Source organism: Mus pahari, chromosome 14, assembly GCF_900095145.1.
Source record: "Mus pahari chromosome 14, PAHARI_EIJ_v1.1, whole genome shotgun sequence".
Lineage (NCBI taxonomy): Eukaryota > Metazoa > Chordata > Mammalia > Rodentia > Muridae > Mus > Mus pahari.
Window position 1 is genome coordinate 72,309,588 of NC_034603.1, and position 16,522 is coordinate 72,326,109.

Here is a 16,522-nt window from a genome sequence, read left to right on the forward strand (position 1 = left end):
AACAGTCTAAAACCTTATAGAATATGGCATAGTATATAAAAAGTAGGGATGATGGAAACACCATTTTCACTGAGAGAAGCAAACAGCTCTTACCACACAAATATTTCTGAAGAGCAACTTGTAAGAATCAATGTTAACTTAGTTCACTCATCAGATTTTACTCGAAAAGTTATCTTTCCTAATGTTAGTAAAACAAACAAACACACAAACAAAACACCTCTAATTTACGGAAATCCAGTAAATACCATGAAACATACCCATTGACTCTGCAATGGATTCTTCAACTTGATAAAGTTTTACAACTCATGATAGATAATTTACTATTTACGTTATTTAAGCACAGTATTTAAAGTTCATGTGCCATCAACTCCCTCTTTGAAAGGTGACAAGGTTGATGTCAGTGACTTGAGAAACATCTTAAAGAATCTGGGGCTTGAACTCACAGAGAAGGAACAAGAAAGGCTGCTGAAAATGCTGCCTGTTGATGGTGAGCCAGCTGGGCTTGATTCACAAAGCTTTGTTTTGTTTCTTTGTTTTTGTCTGTAGGTCTGTGAACAACTCTCTAATTCTTCTTCTGCTTATTTTCCTCTAAAAATACAAAAAAAAATAGAAAAAGGAAGGAAAGGAAGGAAGGAGGGAGGGAGGGAGGGAGGGAAAAAAGGAAGGAGGGAGGGAGGGAAAGAAGGAAAGAAGAAGAGAGAGGAGGAAGGAAGGAAGGAAGGAAGGAAGGAAGGAAGGAAGGAAGGAAGGAAGGAAGGAGGGAGGGAGGGAGGGAGGGAGGGAGGGGGTATTGTTATAGATAATCTTGCCCAGTTGTCTTTGATACTTTATATTGTAATTGCAAGAAATCTTGAGACAAAAGATGACATCAACCATGAAGCATGTTATATTTAGGCCACTAATTTGTTTACATCATAAAATGAGAAAAGAATGAAGGAGAGAAAAGTATATCAATGGCAAAATAAAGCAACATTTAGCATGTGGAGTCCCTTGGGTGCTAGAGTAGAGAGGCTTGTCCCAATGAGGAAGCTTTCTACTCCACAATTTCATTGTCTCAAATTAAATAGCATGCAAAGTAGAGATATTTCTTTTAATTTTCATGACTATTGGGTGTTGGTATGGATGTGTAGAGGCCTCGATAGACGTATGAAGTCAGCTCTCTATCACCTCTATATAGGTGCTGAGTTAGAATTCAAGTTGCCAGGCTTCAAGTCACCAGCCCAAGACAACTCTCTAAAATGTTGATTTTTAGAACATTTGTATTAAGCTACTTTTATGATGTGAAGTTAGTTTCCCATTAAATGAACTGTGTTTTTTCTTCAGAAGCTGGGAAGATATATTACAATAGGTTGCTAAAAGGTGTGAAGTCCTTCAATGGTAAGTAACTCAATTAAAAGACATATATCTGACATTCACCATTATTCAAATCAGTAATTGTGAATCCTTCTAGTATAACTCCTTCTTTCTTTACCCTAACACACTTTCTTTACACTAACATACACTAAGACACACATATCATGCACACAATAAACATAAAAATTAAAAGACTCTATTTCTACCTACCTTACAACCAACAGCATATGTTTTATCCTAAAGCAGTGGCTCTCAGCCTACCTAATGCCAAAACCCTTTAATATAGTTCCTCATGCTGTGGTAACCACCAGCCATAAGATTATTCTTGTTGCTACATCATAGCTGTAATTTGCTACTGTTATGAATTGTAATGTAAATATCTGAGGGCTGGAGAGATGGCTCAGTGGTTAAGAGCCATCTTAACCATTCTTCTGAAGATCCTGAGTTCAAATCCCCAGCAACCACATGGTGGCTCACAACCATCCATAATGAGATCTGATGCCCTCTTCTGGTGCATCTGAAGACAGCTACAGTGTACTTAGATATAATAATAAATAAATCTTTTTTTTAAAAAAAAAAAAAGTAAATATCTGATATGTGACCCTGTGAAAGGGTCATCACACCCAGAGGGGTCACAACCCACGGGTGAGGACTGCTGCCTTAGAGCAGTCTATAGCATCTTGTGTGTGTGTGTGTGTGCGCGCGCGTGTGTGTGTGTATATGTATGTATATATATATATATATATATATATATATATATATATATATAACCTTTTTTCAGCCCCCTTCCTGGTGTAACTGAGACAAAATTTATTTTGAATTATTTTATTGACTTCCTATGTGTACTTTGACAAGTCTATTTGGGGTTTCTCGGCATAAATACATTTTATTTTGTTCTATTTTATTTTAATGTAATTTATGGTCATTGTATTACTTAGAATTTGATTAGGGAAGCATAATTACTAGGAACAGCATATGCCAAGAGTTTTATTATTATAATATTAAGCCATGAAATCCTAAGATTTGCTGAAGGACTCTAAGGGCTGACACCTCTGCTCCTGGTGATAAGCCCGAAATCATTTCACTTGTGACTTTCATGCAGCTATACCATGGAACTCTACAGTAAAGGTATCTGTAGAAATGGGACAAGAATATTATGCCTCTCAGACAGCTGCCCCACTGCCCTAGGAAGCAGCCAGACAGCCCCATGCAAACACTCTCTCCGTCAGTAGACACAGTAGGCATAAGTAGAAAGCCACACAGAGTGTAGTGACCTGCAACCTCACTTCTGCTCTGCAACTATACAGGTTTCTCTTTGACCAATAGTACCTCAAGGCTGTACAGAAAGGCTGTGGGTGTGACTCAGAGGTAGAGCTTAGCATGCATGAGGCCCTAGGTTCAAGTCACATCGCAAAAGAAAAAAAATGAAAACATGTACAGAAAATGGGGTTCTTGGAAACATGATTTCAACTTAGTAAGTTGGTGCCGTTGAAACCACTTTAGTCAATAAAGATGCTAATAATGAGTTGGTAAAATATACCTTTTTTATTCCCGTATTTTCTTTTTCCTAAGAGGGAAAGGTTCATGTAAATAACCTGGACAATGTCCTAAAAAATCTGGGAATCAAACTCAGTGAAGAGGAATTTGCAAAGCTGTTCAAAGACCTACCTGTGGACTGTAAGTGATACAAATAGCCCCAGGATATCTTATCTGTGTGTTACATCTAATCTATTTTAAATAGATATAATTCATAACAGATACATATTAGAAAAATTGGAGAAGCTTAATAGTAAAGTAAGAGTAAATCTGAGTCTTTGTTATAATTAAACAAAACCAGCATTATCAGTTGGTTTCTATAAGAAGTGCTAAAATGTCTTTAATCCCAGTACTCAGGAGGCTCAGACAGGCAGATCTCTGTGAATTTGAGACTATCCTAGTTTATATAGTGAGTTCCAGGCTAACCTGGAATACATAGAGCTACATAGTGAGATCCTCTCTTACACACACACACACACACACACACACACACACACACACACACACGTGTGCACATAAATTATAATGGTATGAAAATCTGCAGAGAAGTCAAAAGACCCATTCTTCCACTCATTCCTTCTCCTATTAGTGAAGTCTGAAGTTCTGATGGTTCTGATGGTGGTGCAGGATACCTTCTAGTTCCTTCTGCTCCTCTAACATCATTGTTGGATCTGTGTGGTGGGATCCGTAAAGTCACCCCATGCTACGGTTTTCACATGGGAAGTTTATTCAGGGAGGTGGGAGGAGATACAGAGGCTGCCTCTTGTGGAGGTAGCGGGGAAAGGGGGCAGTGGGAAAAGGGAATGGGACCTTTGATCAGGGGATGTAGCACATGCACAGGTGGAGGACATGCAAGACAAGGCCACAGTGAGTCCATGACTCACTCAGTAGGGGCTCTTCTCTATGTATCACCCCTAACTTGGGGAAGAGATGCATCAGCATGCAACTCCTGATCAATTGGAAGGGAGGCAGTGGTAGATTGGCGAATCACAAAGAATCGAGGTGTTATGGACTGTAGTGCACTGGGGCAGAGATGAAGTATTAAGAGTTATGATTTTGTTACAGTCTGGGGAAATTAATGCCTCTATGTAACATGTCCCAGATACCTTAAAAGTTTGCCATGTCAAAGAGAGTGATATAAAAAAAGGTATGGCGTCATGGCAACCCCAGGGTCAGGGCAATTGGTGAAAGGCGAAATAAGGTTATTTGACACAGTCACTGGAGAAGCCATAAGTGACTGGCATAAACTAATCCCAGGAGGCACACACACAGCCAGAAATCTTCAAAGTAGCCAGGTTGGGTGACATTAAGGAGCCGATAGGCAGAGGTCAGAATCTGAAACAGGAGATGAAATGACAAGTGTGTATTATTTAGGAGGGAGGGTGCTGAAGAAGTAATGACCTTGGAGGAGAGCTTAATTATCTCTTCTACTTCCTCTGTCTCCAGAGGTTGGTAATTTCTATGGATATTAATCATGCTTATTAGGAGTCCAGGGTTGGCATGGCCATAGAGTTTATCAACAACACCATTTCCCACCTGGGAGTCCATGGGCCCAGATATGGAAGAAGAGGGTCTTGCAGTATAGATAGAGGAGGTAATTTTCCTCTGTATTGGCAAATGTAATACCAGTATGGGGAGCCTCCATATCTGTCTGGTCATTTTTCATAGTAACTTTGTATCTGGTCAAAGAGGAAGCAAACAAAAAGGCCACAATATACAGCAAGAAAGGTGGATATAGGGGTGACAGGAATTCTAATGGGCTCCTGGCATCAGCTATACAGTAACTTTCCAACCCTATTCAGAGACTGTTTGTTATAAATGAGAGTTGTTGTTGTTGTTGTTGTTGTTGTTGTTGTTGTTGTTTTAATCTTAGAATTGCCATATGTAAGGGTTACCCTGGATTGAAACAAATAAGAGGGAGAGGGGAAAAAAAGTCCATATCTGATCAGTAGAGTGAAGCACTGCTGCCCGAGTGAAGCTTCATTCTTCTGGTATGGGGACTAGATGGTTGGTCTCAGCATCCTCTGAAGCTTAAGAGAACAGGGTCCTGCTGGTGTGGATATGTAAGAAGGGAAGTTATTCTGAGGTGGGGGGGGGATAAAGGGCTTGAGGTGAGATAGGTGAATCCAATGAGGGAGTCCCTCAAGCTTAGCAGCTCTAGGGGTCACAAGAATCACTTTGAAGGGACCCTGACATTTAGAGGAAAGAGGTGAGGGATGATGGCCTAGAGTGGAGAGAAGCATTTGATCTCCAATGTTGATAGGGAGTGGGCAGGTGTTAGTGTGTGGCTGTGGTAGACAGTGGTCAGTAAAGTTCCATAGGAGGGAGCAGAGATGACAGAGTAAGGGAGTAAGTGGTGATCAGGGAAGGGAGAGGATTCAGGTGAAAGACCATGAGTCAGACCTGGCCGTCCATGCATGAGCTCAAAGAGTGAGCTGTCAAGGTGAAGTTCCTGTGACAGTTGGCCGAAGGTGGTTTTAAGGAACAGTTAGTCTGTCCTGTCTTTCCTGAGGACTGGGCTGGCATGGGATATGAAAATACCAAGGGATGTTGAGGGCTTCCGGTAGGGTTTGGGAAATGTGGGAGGTCAAGTCAGGGTCATTGTCTGACTAAAGGGAGGCTGGGATTCCAAATCAAGGGATAATCTCACAGAGGAGGAGTCCTTTTGTTGGTGATGGGGAATGCCTCCACCCACCCCGAGAAAGTGTCCACCAAGACCAGACACATTTGACTTGTGGACATGTGGGTAAAATCAAGTTGCCAGTCAGTCCCAGGAAGAGGGCATCTAACATAGTGGGTAGAAAAGGGGGAGGAACTATGATAGCTGGAGTTGAGGTCTGACATCTGACGGCTTTCAAAGGGAAAGTAGACAAGTACAGGGGTGTTAAAATGGGAAGAAATGGGGTAAAAAAGTTTTGTCTTTAGGAGGTCAGAGATGATAGGCTTCAGTCCACTGAAGCTCTGAAGATAGAGAGAGTACTGAACTTGGGTGATATACCAGGTAAGATCCTGTAATTGGATGACAATGAGGGATGGTGTTTAGCAATAGAGGGGCTATGGGCATCCCAGACTTGGGGGTCCACCTGAGAGGCTGGCAAAGGAAATAATATGTTAGAACCAGTGGATTGAGTAAGGAGGAGAAGAGCTGCGGGTGAATGGAGGGAACAATGAATGAAGGCTCTCACTTTAGCTAGAAGATCCCTTCTCAATAAGGGGATGGGTCAGGTTGACACCACCAGCTGGTCGAACTGCTTTGACCAGCATTTGGTATTTTTGCTTGTGGAATTTTTTCATCTCTCCCGGGGAACACCTTAAAGTCCAGCACTAAGAATTCTGCCTGTGGGGTCGGGGATCATTTCTCCAGGCTTTTTAGCTTGGTCCTAATGTTAGGGTAGCACCAGCCTGGGAAAGAAATAAACCATAAGGAGTTGTCTGCTCTCTGGATTTTCAGGGTCTAGCTCCATATACTTTAAAGGGCCTTTGTAAGACATTCTATAATTTGAGACAGGTTTTCATGTTTGTCCTGGATGACCTCTTGGAGCTTTTCATAATTCACTGGTTTAGGGGCAGCGTTAGGGAGACCAGCCAGGAGGCAGGCTGAAAACTCATCTCTAGCTAAAACGCCACCAGGGGTATTATAATTCCACTGAGGATCCTGGTTAGGCACGAGAGAGAGAGAGAGAGAGAGAGAGAGAGAGAGAGAGAGAGAGAGAGAGAGAGAGAGTGTGTGTGTGTGTGTGTGTGTGTATCTGTATCATAGAAGGTGAGACTATAAGATTGAGTGATATACTGAAATTCTTTAATAAAGGTAAAGGGGTTAGAAGTATAAGATCCCAGTCTTTTTTTTCCTTTTGAGAAAGTTCACTTAATGAAAAGGGGACATGTACCACCACCCACCCCAGTAACCTCCCGCAAAGGAAGAATGGAGCCTGGGTTAGGTTGGGTGGGAGAAGAAGGGGGTTTTGCTGCAGAGTGAGAGTGGGCAGGGATAAAAAGAGTTGGTGTGGTGAAAGTAGGTGACAATGGGACAATGAGAGCACTCTGTAGCTGGAGAGAGAGGAGAGGAGGCTGAAGAAGCCAGAGGAGAAGGAGCTGGGAGAGCTGTCAGTTAGGGACAGCAAGGAGGAAGCTCATTAACAGAATCAAGGGTAATGAGGGTTTCTTCTGGTTGAGATTTCATAGCAAGAAGGAGCTGAGTCGGGGAACAGGAAGAACAGAGAGAAGGTTTGGAGTGAAGATAAGAAAAAGCCTGAACATAGGAAACCTTCCATTTACCAGACTACTGGCAATATTTGTAAAGAGCCCTTATAATAATGGGATCAAAGGTGCCATTAGGGAGCTACCATGGAGATTATATTTGTCCTGATCCACTTTCCTTGTTATTAGTTGACCTTCCCATTTAATGGAGATCACATTAATACCTTGAGGTCCAAGAATTTAATAATTTAATGGAAATTCAGGTGGTAGAGATTTTTATTGGATTTCCTTTTACCAAAAATATATCTTAAGTTTCTTTTTCTATGTTGATGATAGTAATCTCATGGTGCCTTTTCTCGTAGCGAGTGGGAACGTTGATCTGAAGAAGGTGATGGAGATAATTAAAGCTACTACAGGTGAGTGGGCAACTATGAATCTAAAGTGCTTAGTGTGTATAGTAATTTTTCCATTTTTTTCTTTGGGGGTTTTTTGTTTGTTTATTTTCAAAGACAGGGTTTCTCTGTATAACCCTGGCTGCCCTGGAACTCATTCTGTAGACCAGGCTGACCTCAAACTAACAGAGTTCAGCCTGTCTCTGCCTTCCTAGTGCTGAAATGAAAGGCGTGTGACACCACTGACCAAGCCAGCTCAGGGTCTCGAGGGAGGGAGAGAGGGAGGATGAAAGAAAAGACGATTCGACATTATGACATGATCCCAGCCAGTGCTGACGTGGGTTTATTTTTCTCCAGTCTGCTTATATACCATTCTAGGTGCATGTGAAGAATAGGGTCAGTTCTAAGTCAAAGGCAAAGTAGTCGAGGCACAATCCAGGCATAAATGGCATAAAGAGAGTAGTTAAGGAATAAAGGTCCCATGATTACTGTATTCAGGGACTTAACAAGCCTATCACTCTACAAAGAACACATTCCTCAGCTGTATTCATCTTGATCCTAGCCAGATGTCAGATTCTTGTCTGAGCCTACTCCCTGGTCCTAGCCTAATGTATATATTCTTACTAATATCCTTAAAGCAGTACCAAGAGTTTTCCACATACCACGAAGCAGCGATTATATTTTATCATCCTTTAAGAGTCATGTTAATTATGGCATTTACTTCATTTGTTAAATGTTTAAAGTCAATCAGTAGCATTTTACTTGTTTTCTGATATATTTTTATTTCTATATAATTTTTCTCTTTTTACTTAATGGCACCCAAATCTCTATATTAGTAAGATAATAGCTGCCATAAACCTTTGATAAATTCTTCAGATAACTTATAACTTCTAATAATGAGTCTGGAAGATATCACTTTAGTGTATATAGCTATTTGCATGTGTTAGAGTTGAAGAGAGAGAGAGAGATGCATAGTGTAGAAATCTCTGCATTCAGAGTTGCCTTGCCACTTTTTAAAATAATTATGTGTATGTCTGTACATGTGAATGTGGGTGTATGTTTCTGAGTTCAGGTACCTAAGGAGGTTAGAGGCTTTGCATACCCCTGGAGCTGAGTTACAGGTGGTTGCAAGCTACCCAGCATGGGTGCCGTGAACCAAAGTCTGGGCCTCTGCAAAAACAGAAACTGCTGAGCTATCTGTCCAGCCCCATCTGTCTTCTTTTATGAGCAGTTAGGGATCAAATCCATTTGGCTATAATATTAGGTACCCTTTTGGAAATGTTTGACCTCAGCTCCTGTTCAGCACCTCTCATGCAATGTAGTCATAGATTATATCCCTATTTAGAGTCACTAGATGAAACTTTAAATTCATGTATGTGATGATGCATATTGATTTTTTAGGAGGAGAAATAGATAGCAAACATGTGAAAAGTGTTCTATCAAAAGTGGGAATAGAGCTTACAGACAGTGAAGTCTCAAAACTGATGGAAAATTTGTCTTTTGATGGTAAGTATTTCAAATACTAAGATGACTTAAAAGCGGTTTTGGCTTTTTAAGATTAAAATAAAAAATTATGTCTGAAATTATCTCCATTTCCTAAGATTGAAGACATTTAAACCTATATCTAAAACTTTAAAATATTAACTTACTCTCGGGGGGAAATTCCCTTGAATTTCTATAAGGCTTTTAACTTTAAGTTTGGGAATAAGTATCCACACCATGTTGAACTATGCCATCCAAAGGAAGGAATATTGATGTTAACCTTACCACATAGATACCTATAGGTGATTGTGGAGTTAAAGAAGGGAAAGGATAATGATTACCTACAAGTGCATAAATCAGAAGAGATGCAAGAAACACACACACACACATGCTCTCACACACACATGCTCACACACATGCATGCACACACATACATGCACACATATACACAACACACATACACACATACATATACATGCACACATGCATGCACACACATGAATATACATTCACACACATACATACGCACACAAACACACACAACAAGCATGCAGACATGCATATACATGCATGCATACATGCATATAGGCACATATGCACACACACACATGCAAGTTGTACTTAAACTGAATTTTCCAGTAACTTTACCATGTTCTAAACTTTACTTAATACTATCTCAAATTACATTTTAACTGAGTTCTTTCTAGGGCAAATAATAAAATCTTAGTTTTACAGAAATAATTTTAGTGAATTACCAAGTATTTCTCAATTGCCTGAAACTTGTCCCTTTTTTTGTAGATGATGACAAGATCTTTAAGAACAGGCTACTAGAGTCTGTGAAGTCTCTCCAAGGTGAGTGCAAAGCCTGGGGAAGATGCAAATAAGGTTGTGAGCCTCATGTTTGTATAGCCAACAGGACAATGAGTGCTGGGTGCTGGCATCTCTGAAGAGCAATTGCAAATGGCCTCCTGTGTTCTGACTTGCAAGAGGAAGTTCCACACAGGAAAGGAAATAACACATTTCAGATTTGCATAGCAAAAATTATAGAAGTGATTACCAGTGATGCAAAGAGTTTCAGCAGCAGCAAATAGATGTAAAATTGAGATTTCAGTCATTTAACAGTCAGCACTATGTATTGTTCAAATTAAAGAATGTTTTCCTTTCGTTTATCAAAATGCCCTGAATGCCTTTCACCAATTTTAAATTTTGGCCTGTGTAGGTTTCTCAAGTCAAGACTCAAAGAAAGTAGCACACGTTCTAACTTGATAACTGACTTTGAATAGTTTTAGTGTGTTGGTAATGATTCCAAAATCCCTTTGTGAGTAATGACACATTGCTCACAGAATTCACAATGTGGTATATGTATCGAGGAAATCTAAGAAGTCTTCTTTAGGTATCATTTAATCTTCTTTATGCCATCTTCTTTAGGTGGTAAAGTCGACATCAACAACCTGAGCACAGTTCTGGACAATATGGGAGTCAAACTTTCAAATTCGGAACTTAGAGACCTGAAACAAAGCATGCAGGTTGGAGGTGAGTATCTGATCAGCTATCGAATGTCTCCATTCCTCTGTGTTACTAGAATATACCTGCACAGATCTAGAGACAATCCCCTAGGTCTGTATGGATGTGCCACCTGTTAGTAATAAATCAAAGGGACATCAGAAGGCAGAAAGGATTCTGGGATAGAGCCAGGCAGATTTGCCTGAAAAGATATGAGGAGACAGACACATGGTACCTGAGCACAGGTAACCAGCCATATGGCAGAATGAAGGATAAAATAAAAGAGATATTTTAAATTAGATCTAGTCAGAGAAGAGACTGGCTATATGGCCAAGAATTATATATAAATATATTTTGAGTCTGAGTCTTACTTCTGGGATCATGGGGCTGGGAAGTAGAACCAGACACAACTTCTGTACATAGACCGTATAATTTATAAAGAAGTAAAAGTGATTTTCTGAGTTTGGGAGACTGTGAAGTCCTAGATTAAGACACCTGTATCCAAGTGTGCCTTTTTGCTGTATGATTACATGGTAGAACGCTAGTGGACTAATCCTTATTTAAAATCCTTATTTTCAGGCTAAGGAGAAGCTCTGTGGGTAAAGGACTTGCCATTCATGCACGGGGTCCTTCGTTCAGATCCTGTATACGAGGGATACGGTAGCATGTGTCTGTCATCCCAGCACATTTACAGTGATCTACAGTGACATGGGAGGCAGGGGCAGGAGAATCCCCAGAAGCTCAAGGGCCAGGCAGCCTGGCCTAGGCAGCAGCAAAACCAATTAGAGATCCTGTTTCCAACAGTGTAGGTGAGGACCAACACCAAGGTTGTCCACTGACCACCCCATGGGCACCACAGCCTGTGCACTCGCAAGCACACACATGCCACCAAAATGTTTTAATTCTACCTTTAAATACTATTAAAATGGCAAATAAATTCTATATGGATTTTAAAGAGGACATACGTTCAAATAATAGTACCATAGTTTACTTCAAAGAACCCGTGTGTGTGTGTGTGTGTGTGTGTGTAACCATTTTCCTAAGGAGAAGGAAGAACCCAAGAAGATCTGCCAACTAGGAGGCACTATTCTGTATCATTGATCAAAGCAACTGATTTCATTTTAGCATATGAGCATCCAATTCCTATTTAAAAAACAAAACATTAACCTTTGGTTTATAAGATTTTTGCCCTCATGAGTACCATATAGTATCAAAAGCCTCCACATTTTGACTATGAGCTCATACTCGGGATGGACTGCATCCCAGTCATTTCCCCTCTCAATATAGTCAAATTTGAGACACTATAAGCCAGTTACGACATCATTGAAATTTTTTAAGACTTTAATATTTTAAGTGACAAGAAGTTGGGTGAATGGTTTATGAAGTGTTCTTTTGAGTGTGTGTGTACATTGTAGAATGGTAGCATCCAGCTAATTAACTTATGCATAACTTCATTTTTTGTAAGGCATACATGTAAACTCTACTCTTAATAAATATTCAAAAATACGATGCACCTATATTAACTGCTGCACAACAGATCTTTTGACCATTCCTTCTATCTAGCTGAATTTTTTTATCCTTTGACCAATGTCTCCCCAACTTCATCCCTGGTCCAGGCCCTGTTAGCCAGCATACGTCTTATCTCTCCAAGTTCAGCTGTCTTACACGCCACATGTATGTAAAACCTTTCAGTGTTTTTCTCCCTGCACTTGGCGCTTTTTCTCCTTCCCTCCCAATGTGCATACCTCTAGTTCATTTTTCTTCTCTGCTCTTACGACCACATCAGTACTACTTTGACTAGAAGTGATAAAAGTATATGTAGGTGTCTTGTGATAAATCTTGGTGGAAAAGCTTTCATTTCTCCATTGGTTGCCGTATTAAATTGTGAGGTGTTCAGGAATGTTGAGTATATTAAAGATCATGGAATCTTTTTTCTTTCTATTCATTTTGTTAGTCTGTCTATTGATAGAAGAATTTGGCAGTTATCTTTCTACTATAGCAACGAAATACCCAGTACAGGTTTTTTATGAAATAGATGTCTGTATGGCTTAAGAGTTTTGGAGATTCAGAGTCTGATATTGACTTAGCATCACCTCTTGTCCATATCACCACATGGGACATATGGTAAAGGTGGCTTTGTGTGTGGAAACACAAAACTAATGGTATCTTGAACTAGGAGCAGAAAGAGGGGATGGTGCCGAATCCAGGCTTTTAGACAATCTACTAATGCGTACTACCAGTGAGTTCCAAAAGAGCAACCCACCGGGGTCGTATCTCAGAGGACTGTGGTATCTGTGGTAATAACGGGGTTGAAGGAGGCCTGATAGTTATTTTCCCACCGAGCTCACACTAATTACTCCTAGGGAGCTAATGACATTCCAAATGCTTTCTCCCTTTCCCTGTACTGAGGTCACATGCCCCACAGGGTCTCAACCACACCTTTGCTCTACACCAGGACTCCCCTTGAGTAAACAGTCAAAAATGTAGTGTAGGTCCTTTTTGAAGACACAGGAAGAGTCCTAGGCCTCTCAAGTCGATCACCTTGCTGATGTCACTTGGAACCTTCCTTTCTGAATCTTGTTAAGGGAGTAACGACAAAGTGTTAACCTAGAAAGTACGTTCAGTAGCAGTTTCTGAACTACGTGAAAAATGGGTATGGTGCCCAAACAATAGTAATGCAGACAGTCCCTCAGTCTCTGTTACATCGTAACGTCTTTTAATCTTCTCCTATAGTTGATGAGAAAATTTCACTACAAACACTGATGCAAAAACTGAAAGATTATACAGGTGAGTGGGAAGGTTATAAAATTAGGTTGGGCTATCCTCAATAATGCTTCATATTCAGTAATATTTCTCAATACCTGATGCCTGACTTATAAATTCTGGTATTTTTATAACTTGTTGACAGTATTGGACATTACAGCTACATGTTTTAAATTTTTCCATAGTTTTGGAATGAGATTCTATAATCTGTTGCTTATGATGTTATAATTTGCTTCGATGGCACTTTGAAAACACAGTAGAGAAAGGTGCAGTGAACCCGAGTCAAGTCTTCAAATAGTCAAGTCAATGTCCTCGTTATATCCATTGTAATTCTCTTTTTAAAATCAATTTTTTTCCCTAAGCATAGCAGCTCATATCTCTAATCCAGCATTCTAGAGACTGAGGCAGGATTGAGTTCCAAGCCAGTCTCAGCTATGTAACTTTGAGGCTGGTATTAAACACATAGGGACTCTGTCTCAGAAGTAAAGAAGCAAATAAATAAGTCTAGAAATTATTTTTGAAGAAAATTTTATCAAAGTATCTTTTTTATAAATTAAATTAGGCCTGATGAGGTGGCCCAGTAAGAAAAGGTGCATGCTGCCTTGCAGAATGAAGAGTTCAGATCCTAGGATCAACATGGTGGAAAGAGAAAATCAACTCCTCCAAGTTATCCTTTGTCCTCCACACCTGCATAATGGCATATACCATACACACATGCGCACACGCGCACACGCACACACACACACTAAAAAATAAATGTAACAAATTAACTTTATCAGATTTCACTCACTGTAAAAGTAGCTTATTTGGATCATGAATATAAATTTCGCCTAACAAGCTTATTGTTGCAATAGTTTTTAAATTATTTCTTTTCACTTTCATCTTTGACCTGAAAATAGGGATACTTTTAATGATAAGGAAACTCTTTTTGTTAGCCACGATGAACATAGTCTGAACTGTGGTCCTTAGCCAGTCTCCTTTGACAGGGGAGAAGATTGAGGCCAGTGATGTACCAGGTGTCCTGGAGAACCTTGATATCGAGCTCACGGACAAGGAGCTGGAGGAACTCATGAAAAAGTTGCCCTTCAATGGTAAGTCCATGGAAGCATCTTGTGAGGTTGAATTTCATTCATCAAAATTTCATTTTTAATTGTTGTAAAGAATTAAAGAATGATTTTAAAGATTAGAAATATATATGAAAACTATCAGTGTTGATGTTTAAGAAACCAGGCAGCCCTTGACACATGTTTTTGTTTCCTGTGTCCATACCATTAAGGAGCTCACATGGTTAAAAAAAAAATGGAAGAAACTAAAAATAACATCAGAATTTAAAAAAAACAAATGTATATTTACCTGTTGATGTAATAGACTTATTAGACATATTTAGCATATTGAGAAAGATTGTTGATTTCATTGTTAAAGATGAAAAGTTCAGGTAGAATATTGTTAAACTCTACTGAGAATAACTCATATGCTAAATAATTAATCCAGTGAAAGGCGTGGTGGAGCTAGAGAGCTAACACAGTGATTAAAAACACAGACTGCTCTTCCAGAGGACCTGGGCTTAGTTCCCAGCACACACATAGTGCTATCACAACTGTCTGTCACTTCTGTTTTAAAGGAATTAACACCCTCTTCTGACCCCTTCAGACACCAGGCATGCAGATGGTGAGGAGACATTTGAGTGGACAAAACACCCACACATATACAATAACTAGTGTATGATCTGATGGTGTTCCCTGTGGTTACAGATGTGTACTCATCACAATTGTTATTTTGAGAGTACTTCTGTTATCCCCATGCAGAAACACCACACTTAGTGCCAGTCATTCCTTATCCCCAATTCTTCTATACCACTAGGACAGCCACTAACCCATCTTCATCGATTTACCTACTGCAAGCAGTTCCTACAAATGGGATTGCATAGTGTCTTATTGTGTACCAATACTTTGATACTGAATAATCTTGCATAATAGAAATATCACATTTTATTTATTACTTATCTGTTCATTGGTAAATGAGTATTTAATTATTTCCGTATTTGGGCAAGTATTCACATACAAGTTTTTGTGTTGATATATGTTTTAACTTTTCTAAGACATTTCTAGAAGCAAAATTTCTGGGCCATATAGTAACTTTTTACTTAATGGTTAAAGAAAGCCAGTCTGGGGGCTGAAGAAATGACTTAGTAGTTAAAACTTCTCTTTGAAAAAAAACAGAGTTCATTTCTCAGCATCCACATCATGTATGTAACCGTGAGATTTTCCACCCACACCCCAGTTCCCAAATAATGACTCAGGGGCTTATTATTTATTAACAATGCTTGTGGCCATTTGCTAGGCTCGTTCCCTGACTTGCTCTTAACTTATTTAACCCATTTAAACTATTCTATGTCTGCAACATGGTGGTTACCTCTTCTCAGTTTCATACAAGTCTGGGTGACAAATTCCTCACCTCTGACTATTTCCCATAGTTCCAATCTCCATACCAGAACTCCCACCTTGTAGTTCCTGCCTTTTGCTAGTAGGGACATCAGCTTTTTTATTGATAGATGATGTTTCCACACAGTACACAAGCGATTATCCCTATAATGTGATCCAAACCATGTGTAACTCATCTCTGGGGGAATCTGATTCCTTCTTATCTGCATACACACACACACACACACACACACACACACACACACAGAGAGAGAGAGAGAGAGAGAGAGAGAGAGAGAGAGAGAGATTAAATAAATAATAAAATAAATCTTTCTTTTTTTAAAGAAAGCCAGACTACCTTCCAAAGTGACTGCACTACTTTACACTCCCACTGGCAGAGTATAAGTATTATAGTAATTTTAGGGGGTGGGTTCTGCCCCACTCTATCCCATTTAGCTCCCGAGTAAACAACAGTGAGACATCAGATGTGATTAACAAGCTGCAGGCACGGTAGTGATCAGGTAGGTTCTGAACCATTCTAACCTGACTAGGCCATCAATAACCAGGTAAATGCCCTGTTCCTTGCCAATTGAGTCTTCTCTGTTCTGTGTGTGTCCTCGGGGTTAGTGTCTCTTGACCACATGCTTACAGTCCCTTCTCATGGTCCATCCTGCCTCATGACAGCCTCCTTCTTCTCTTCTCTTTTCTCCTTCTCCCTCCTCTCTCCCTCAAGGTCATCCCTAAGATAATCCGCTCAATAATAAGTACTGCCTTCCTATCCTCTTTGCCAAGTAATAGACTCCAGCCTTTTAGTCACCAATCAAAGATTATTGGGGAGCATTCTTTATAGCACATTGGTCAATATAATGCCTATGT

General features: G+C 39.9%; 1 protein-coding gene across 1 annotated transcript in view; it reads left to right on the forward strand.

Annotated features, from left to right (window-relative positions):
* The window catches only part of LOC115065364, a 130,868-nt gene that overhangs the window by 71,716 nt on the left and 42,630 nt on the right, over positions 1–16,522 (forward strand). Inside the window, exons 49-56 of the mRNA XM_029546147.1 lie at positions 383–487; positions 1,324–1,377; positions 7,449–7,502; positions 8,880–8,984; positions 9,759–9,812; positions 10,389–10,493; positions 13,197–13,250; positions 14,213–14,317. Of these exons, the coding sequence (XP_029402007.1) occupies positions 383–487; positions 1,324–1,377; positions 7,449–7,502; positions 8,880–8,984; positions 9,759–9,812; positions 10,389–10,493; positions 13,197–13,250; positions 14,213–14,317 (636 nt within the window). The remainder of the gene's footprint in view (positions 1–382; positions 488–1,323; positions 1,378–7,448; positions 7,503–8,879; positions 8,985–9,758; positions 9,813–10,388; positions 10,494–13,196; positions 13,251–14,212; positions 14,318–16,522) is intronic.